At 37.4% G+C, this 8,570-nt stretch overlaps 1 protein-coding gene across 1 annotated transcript in view; it reads left to right on the plus strand.

Annotated features, from left to right (window-relative positions):
• The window catches only part of SPATA5L1 (spermatogenesis associated 5-like 1), a gene marked incomplete at its 5' end in the record, with an annotated part of 7,330 nt that extends 435 nt beyond the window's left edge, over positions 1-6,895 (plus strand). Inside the window, 8 exons of the mRNA XM_009074894.1 lie at positions 1-330; positions 1,390-1,575; positions 2,744-2,902; positions 3,401-3,610; positions 4,011-4,238; positions 5,112-5,246; positions 5,895-6,020; positions 6,688-6,895. The exon at positions 1-330 is cut by the window's left edge and continues 435 nt beyond it. Of these exons, the coding sequence (XP_009073142.1) occupies positions 1-330; positions 1,390-1,575; positions 2,744-2,902; positions 3,401-3,610; positions 4,011-4,238; positions 5,112-5,246; positions 5,895-6,020; positions 6,688-6,840 (1,527 nt within the window). The remainder of the gene's footprint in view (positions 331-1,389; positions 1,576-2,743; positions 2,903-3,400; positions 3,611-4,010; positions 4,239-5,111; positions 5,247-5,894; positions 6,021-6,687) is intronic.
• Between the last annotated feature and the right edge of the window lie 1,675 nt (positions 6,896-8,570).

Below are 8,570 nucleotides of genomic sequence, written 5' to 3' on the forward strand. Positions count from 1 at the left end.
AAAGAAGTGGGTGCCTACCTGTTTGGCATCAGTGGCCCAGCCCTCCATGGATCGAGACCAGGAGAAGGTGAAGAGCATCTGCGAAGAATCTTTGAAAAGGGCAGAGAAATGTCATGCGAGGGCCCAACCATTCTGTTTTTTGATGAAATTGACTCTTTGTGCCCGAAACGAGGAGGCTCCAGCAATGCTCCTGAGAATCGCATGGTTGCTCAGCTGCTGACACTCCTGGATGGTGTTGGGAGTGAGGGTAAGATGGTCGTTGTGGCAGCAACAAACAGGCCTGATGCCTTAGATCCTGCACTGAGAAGACCTGGCAGATTTGACAGAGAGGTAAATAAACTCTGTTGTTCATCCACTCACTTTTTTCTCTCCTTATTGAGGTGGAATGAGGTAATTGGCTAACTTGGTTAATAAAGTAATGGTTTTTCATATGTCTACTAGTCAGGTTTCACAGTGTGATCTTGTTGAGACAGGTGTCCTGTTTCTTTCTTTAGTTTGCTGCAACACGGGTAATGTGGTGTTTTTATTCAGGACATCAAGAGCTCCATATACTTGAAAATGCACCAGGGAACTCTTTATGTTCTTTATCATAAAGACATGGCCCTGTTCTTGAGGGGGTTTGTTTGCTTACAGATGCTTAGATTTTTTTCATTTAAATCCTAGATGGAATATTTATGCATCTCTCCTTAAAGGTTTATTGTGACAGAGAACCAGTAACCTGTTGTGTCAAGACTTCTATTCAGATTTCAGGAACGGAGGTTAGGTATACTCTGGAAAACTTCTGTAGCCTTATAGTCAAAAGAAGAAAAAACACTTAGATTTATGCAACACACAGTGCTTGAATTGTTTATGGCCAAAAACAACCCTGGGTCATCCAGTTTAGACAAGTTCTTTAATGCTTTCATAATTGTCATTTTCATTGTTTTCCAGGATTTGTAGATTGCTGAGATACATTTTTATGATGGTGTTTTACCAGGGCTTTAATAATGTATGAATGTTTATCAAATTGATTTTTTTCCTGTTGTATGAATTTAATTGAGTCCCTATGATGCAAGGGAATTATTATTTCAGTCTTATGTTGAAATTGCCTTAAATAGGACTTGGTAACACTGACAGAGTTGTGAACAATTATTTGTACAAACTGCTCACTTGGAAAGTAAGTGTGAATGAAGTAAGGCTAAATGAAGGGTATTTTGAATATTTTTCGTTTGTATGGTGCTGGTAACAGGTTTCTTGTAAAACTTTTTAGTTGTGATGTAAGTATATATATAAATCTATATATATAAAGTATATATAAAGTAGAGACAAAATTTCTTGCCTGAGTCTGTAAAATAAGATTAATATAATGAAATATCTGCTTAAAATTTTTGTTGGTTATATTTGTTTTAGGTTATCATTGGGACCCCAACAGTCACCCAGAGGAGAGCCATCCTGCAGTTGCTCACATCCACTATGCCCATTTCTGCAGAGGTGGATCTGGCTAAGCTGGCAGAAATGACGACTGGGTACGTTGGAGCTGACCTTACAGCACTCTGCAGGGAAGCTGCTATGCAGGCTCTGTTCCACAGCTCTTTGGTATGGCTGCAAAGCACTCCAGAACTGTGTCAGTAATACATGTGTGACTCTTTCTTCATTAACACTCAGCTTTACTTGGAAAGCTCAACAAGTTCAAGACTCACAAATTAAAATACTGGAAAAGGCCAATGTGTTGTTAGTGTAAATCTGTCATTTTGCTAGTCCTTTCAATTCTCACCTGAAAAGACTCTTCTCCTTTCTGGGTGAAAAGCTTTGCTGAAAGTTTTTATCCTCATCCTTTGCAGGATTGTGCAAAACAAAGATTTTAGTCTTTTTTGGCAAAGTAAGCTATGTCTACCAAAACTCTCTTTTGAAGCCATTTATTATTTAATTTAGAATTCTACTTCTTAGTAATTGCAAAGTGAAGTTAGGTTGACACATAAGTATATAACTGCTCGTGATAGTGACTGTCATTTGACTTGCACAAAAATTGTGAGACATATTTGGTGTGGTTTTTCATCTGGAATGGCTGAGTGGAAATTTGAAGCCATATTTGCTAAATTTCCAAAGTCAGAGTATCTACAGAGAATGGTAGAACCCTCTGTCTTCACTTGGGTAGGAAAACAGAGAGCATTGCATTTCTAGAACAAATACTGAAAATAATTAGAGCCTGGTATCTCAGAAGAAACCAGATGGATGAATGAAAACAGTGAATAAGTAGATTTGCCCTGAAAACTGCAAGTGCCTTTGTAAAACACATGTTAGTTCTGTTACTGCATCTGTAGTTTGATAATGGTGTTTATGGGCTGTTTGAGATAAAGTGCCTTACATCTCTAGTGTGTGGTGAGAATGGATGTTGCAGCTTTTTTATTTCTGTTCAGAAGATTATAGGATTTGGTGTGTGGTAACCCTGAAATCGCAACCATTTCATTTAGCAGATCACTCTGTAATGGAACTTTAATTTAGGGAATAGTAGTTTTCTCTAAAACATTGATTTCTGTTAAAATTTGTTTTTTCCTATGTAAAAACTTGCCACTAAAGTGAACATATTTGACTTTGTGTTGCATTTTTGTGTCCAGTGTTTAAGCTCATTAGGGCTGGAATTGGCTTCATTATTAGTTGTGTTTGGCCTTTTGTGAAGTGTTTTGCATACTAATGCAATATTTAAGGATTACATAAAAATATTGTTATTGTGCTTTATCTAGTTTGGGTTGTTTGTTTTTTTCAGGATTCAACTGAAACTGTGATTAACATGGAAGATTTCCAAGAAGCTTTTAAAAAAATTCAGCCATCCTCTTTTCGAAGTGCAGTTGGACTAACAGAGTGTAAACCTGTAACTTGGGAGCAAATTGGTGGTCTTGAAGATGTGAAATTAAAGTTAAAACAGGTAACATACACAACAAATTTAGATCAACAGCTAGTTTCTAACAAGCATATACTCAGGTATTCTGTGTGCTGCATGATGGGAAGGAATTCTCTTGCAGTTTACCTGATTATAAATTGTATTTTAAACATTTTCTTATACTACATTAAGTTATTACAATTTCAAGTTATTACACCACCAAACATAGTAATGTCATGAGAAAGTGAGTATGGTTTTTATTAGCTGAAAGTGCTTGACTTGTAGCCAGTTGATTTGTCTATTCCTGAATATTTAGACAGAGATGGTTCTTGGGTATCATCTCTTCAGGACTGCCTTTTGTTCTGTTTGAGATGGAAACTTTAAGAAGGGGCATTATGTGAAGAAAGACCAAATTAGTATTTTCTGATTTCAAATTAATGTTTGTATCAGTGAGAGGAAATAAAGTGCTTGCCAATTTGGTTGATTGCCTATGAACTCTAGTCTTGTTACTAAGAATTTCATCCCTTTTGTATGTATTGACAGAGTATTGAATGGCCTATGAAGTTCCCTCAGGCCTTTGCTAGGATGGGCCTGTCTCATCCCAAGGGAATTCTTCTCTATGGGCCCTCTGGGTGTGCCAAAACCACACTGGTGAAGGCTGTGGCCACGAGCTGTCACTGTTCTTTTCTTTCTGTAAGTGGTGCTGACCTGTTCTCACCTTACGTTGGAGATTCAGAGAAGATTTTGTCTCAGGTACAGTTTTTAATTTGATTAAGGTCAGTAGTTTATTTTTGCTTGATTTCTGTAAAGTATTAGTTAGACCTAAATTGTGTGACTGAAAAGATGATGGAGCTCTCTTGTGATGATTAAATAGACATGGCTTGGAGAGTCACATTTATATCAAGTGAGAATCTATCCCTAAAAGTATGCAAGTTTTAAACTTTGAAAGTGTTTCTACCCTTTCATTTTCAGTTCATTCAAGAATATAAATAAGAAGCAGAATTTGCCTATGGTAAATATAAGCCAGAACAGCTCTTGTGAATTATTACAAATGTACCTTTAAAGTTAAGTAATCAAATACATAGTATATGTAAATGTTTTTTTTTCACCTCACCTGACAGAAAGATGCATTAATGTCTTACTTTATTAACAGGTTTTTCGCCAAGCAAGAGCAAACACTCCAGCAATAATATTCCTAGATGAGATTGATTCCATCTTGGGATCTCGATCACACTGCAGGACTGGCCGTGGTGTCTCTGAGCGAGTTCTTTCTGTTCTTCTCAATGAGTTGGATGGTGTTGGGCTGAAAGTCACAGAAAGAAGAGGAGGCAAGTTACAGCTTGAAGCTCAGTGCCAAGAACAAAGTGACGAGGAAATGAAGGTATTTGTTCCCTTTCCCATATAGGAAGAATGATAAATGCTTTCCAGTTGTTCCAGAAATTTTAGTTGTTGGCATTCATACTTTTTAAATCCTCAAAAATATACAAGATGCTCTTTTACTCTGTAATAATTTCTAGTTTGTAGAAAATAGCATATATAGGCTGCTGACTGTTTTTACACACACTGTGCTCCTCAGTGAGACCTTGTTTGAACAGGATACCCACACAGGCTAATGAGCATTTGTTCATTACTAGTGTTCGTCTTCTGTCACAAAAATCCTCTGACACTAAAGTAATTTTTTAGACTGATTGTGCTATTCTCACTACTGTACAAATTCCTCCCTGAACTTACTTTTTATGAGCATTTCCCCTACTTGATTTGCAGTTCTGTCTCACACTTTTTGCATACAAAACAGCACAGTAATGATCAGTTATTTCTTCAGACAAAAAGTTGTACCTTCACTTTTCAGTGAGTAGTTCACAACATTTAATACTTAACTTTTCTGTATTTAAATTTCTGTCTTTTTCTTATGAGACTCTCTGGTAGGAAATTAAAGAAAACAGTTCCAGAATTGCAGGATAATGTATTTTTGTATATAAAAGGTTTTTCTTACCATCTGTCCAAAGAAAAGTCTCTATTTATTGTCAAGGCAGTTACTAACTATATTTCTTCGTTCTCATGTAATCTTGCCTGCACCAAGGCAATGTTTTATCTCAATAACAATTAAAAATTAATACTGAAAGGAAAATAATTACATGTAAAGATGCATCATCTTTTTGCCCTTCCCTCTTCTCATTCGTAGTTAACTAATATCTTTAGATATTATCTGTCTTAACCACATCTCACTAATTTGTTTATGTGATCTCTTATTCAGTTAGAGTTTCAGGAAACTTTGAACAAAGATTTCATGGTAGTTGCTGCAACAAATAGACCAGATATGTTGGATGACGCCTTACTCCGTCCTGGAAGGCTAGACAAGATGATCTATATTCCACCTCCAGATCTGAAGGTGATGTATTACACATCCATACATGGCTTTAAAGGGAGAGATATTAATTGCCAAGATACTTGACTTTCAGAGCTGTAACATATTTAACAACTGATAGATGGTTCACTGAAGATCAGTCGCCAAACTCAAGGTACAATGAAGAAATTCAAAAAGGAATAAATACATTTGCAATTTAAACACCAGTATATTTTAGCTGCTGTATGTAGGTATAGTATTGCATCTAGAAAATAGACAAAATCTGGAATAATTCTGTGTTTACAAAATCCAGCTACAATTTTGGAAGTACCACAGCACATTGTCTGTCCTTCCTTCAAATAATTTTTGTATCCTGCTCCCAAGGGTAATGTAGCTACTTGTCCTGAGCTTCACAAAGCAAAGAGTTGACCCAAAGCACAAGTATGGACTCTTCAGTCTAAAATACTGTGTTTTAATGAAGTAATGAGTACCTGAGTAACAGGCTTTAATGTATGAGATTATCATAAAAGTATCTCCATGAATAGTATTTTATTCTTCCACCAAAAACAAGTAGTCTTGGTACTCTTCTGGATTTTCCTTGGTTCTAATTTCAAGTTTGGTACTGCTTTGGAGAAGGATTAATTATTGGTGTGCTTGATTTTGTTTTCTTTTACAATATGCTCCAATTTACAGGGAAGACTTTCCATTCTGAAAATCTGCACAGAAAAGATTCCATTAGACACTGATGTGTCATTGCAAGATGTGGCACTCCTAACAGACCTCTTCTCTGGAGCTGATATTGAAAATCTGTGCAAGGAGGTAAGAAATACTCCTGGTTAAGCTGTGAAATAAACTGCAAATGACAAAGCTCTCAATGAAAAAAGAGCTAACTCTTAGGTGTCACCAAGCCATCTGTAGTATGGATCCTTTTGCAGTTTGGATGGAAAAAATAATGAGAACGAGTGGAACAGCACTGAACAAGGGTTAATCTGTAAATAAAAAAGCCAAAGAAGAATAAAATATTTCTGTGATAATTTACTAGGAGGAGCTGTGCTGCCCTTCATTTCACATGGCCCTTTCTAATCCCCACTCACATCTGGGTGAGTTGTGTTCTGTGTACTGCACACAACTGCAGCACTTTTAGGTGACATTAGCATGTGTTGTCAAGACTAGAGATGAAAAAAATTGGGAAGAGAAATCCAGAATGTGAGATGAGTTGTATAAAAGAGAGAAGACCAGGAAGAAAATCCAAATGTATAAAGACATATTGTCTAATCCACATCAAAAAAAAGTGAATGACAAAGTTACAATAACCTTATTTGATGTTTATCTATTGTTAAATAACCATAAATTATACAATGCTGTTTTCGGATGCTTTACCTAACACTTGGCTCCTTGGAAAATATTTTAGAATACTTAAAATTAAGTTCTTTGAAACTTCAAACATGATAAGCACTTCAAATTGTTTATTCTTTTTCTTTTAAAGGCTGCTTTGTTGGCATTGCAAGAGAATGGACTTGAAGCAACTGCTGTAAAACATGAGCATTTTGTGAAATCATTGAAGACTGTAAAACCATCCTTAAACACAAAAGACTTGGAATTTTATGAAAAGTTCCATAATCAAAAATTAGCCTCTTGAATCAAAAAGAAGTGGCATAAGTATTTTTAAATACATTGCAAAGATTTTGAGAAGGTTCTTTGTCTTTCCTGCTTTTTAATACTGTACTTACTGTAGTTTTCAGGGTGTGTGAAATACAGTAAAGTCTCACTGGTGAAAGATCTGTAGTTTTAATAATGAAAAATAAATTAAAATCCGGTTTGTTTTGGCTAGGCTTACATCCGATGGGACAATTGAGGCACTTAGATAAAGCACTGTGGAACAGCTTGGTGCTACTGTAGATTTCTTGGTTTTCAGTACAAACACTGGCATAATAAGAATATTTAATGTAAAATGTGAAATCTCCAAAGGACAGTGAATGTTTGAAAAATAGATAAGCTTTCAGAATATTAAATAGGAGAAAGTAAGTCCCATTCTATATGGGGAGTCAGTTTAGATCAGTTACTTCTTGCTGTACAAACATTTGGCTTGAGCAAGCAGATACTAAGTATGTAATCAACTTAAACTAGCATAATTTCTTCTTTAGAGAAGGGAGTTTGCTTTATAACAATTTCTACAGAAGCATTTTCCCTCACCCAACCATTCTTTGTCAATACATTTTTAGGTCATCTAAAATACACAGATACATCCAAGGAAGTTGGTATTACATGTATGTAAGTGTACATTTCAACTTACTAGAGTAGGAAGGTATTTCTTTGGCATTCTTTCCTTTTCCCAGTGAAAATGCTTGTGAAGAAAATATACCACTGTCAGGGATAGTTTCTTATTTCAGCTCAAGTTCCTGAGTTATAAGCATTTGTTTGTCGTACCAAAAACAGTAGGGACTGCACTGAGTGGTTCATGGTGAGATGGATCACAAAAGAAAGTTCTAAGGCAGCTAATGACTCTGGAGATAATAAGGCAGTAGTAGAAGCTGTTGTAACCTAAGAAAGAGTTCAGATATAAATATCTGTCCTACAGCTGGGTGGTTTTGATCACCATTTTATGGAAAGGACCATCCTGTTGCTTTATTGCTGGCAGCAACTAGGCCAGTGCTAGTGACCTTCCCAAAGACCCAAAGGTTTCTCAGCAGGAGCCCTGGGAAAAGAAAGTATGAAAACCTTCTAGGTAACTCTGTTTTGCTTTCCAGTGTTCAAGAGTTTGCATTAGAATTGCCAGACCTGAAGGGTTTTAGGACAGCAAAATGCTGCCAGTTCCTCTGCCTCAAAGACATGGCTGCTTAACTTCCATGCTTGCTCCCTAGAAGGACCAACAGAGCTAACTGTGCCCTGTTGTGTCTGTTCCTTGCTGCAGGGAGTCAGCAGAGCATGCAATAAAAGCATCTTGTCCTTGCCAGTGGGCAAGAGGGAAGGGGAGAAAGAGATGTACAGGAGTCTCTGCTGGCACCACCCACTTCCAGCCTGTCCCAGGTAGGAGTTTTTCTCAGGTGTATTGGGAAGTGATAGGAGCTATGTAGCACAACAAGAGTGATGAGAACCTGGGCCTGGGTTAAGCCTTTGCTGCAGCAAAAAGGGCACAGCGACATTGGGCTCCTCTTTGGTCACTACAGCACCTCACCGAGCTCTGAAGAGGCAGGTCATGCCTAGATCTTTGGGCAACTGCCTGGGGAAGGGAGCAGAGAAGAACACGGAGGAGAGATGGAGAAGCAAGGTGTGAGCACAGCAGCAGGAGCTGCAGGCAGAGCACACCCCGCGGTGCTGTGTGTGTGTGCGGCGCTGTGTGTGTGTGCGGTGCTGTGTGTGCGGTGCTGT

The sequence above is a fragment of the Acanthisitta chloris genome, unplaced genomic scaffold (genome assembly GCF_000695815.1).
Source record: "Acanthisitta chloris isolate BGI_N310 unplaced genomic scaffold, ASM69581v1 scaffold44260, whole genome shotgun sequence".
NCBI classification, from domain to species: domain Eukaryota; kingdom Metazoa; phylum Chordata; class Aves; order Passeriformes; family Acanthisittidae; genus Acanthisitta; species Acanthisitta chloris.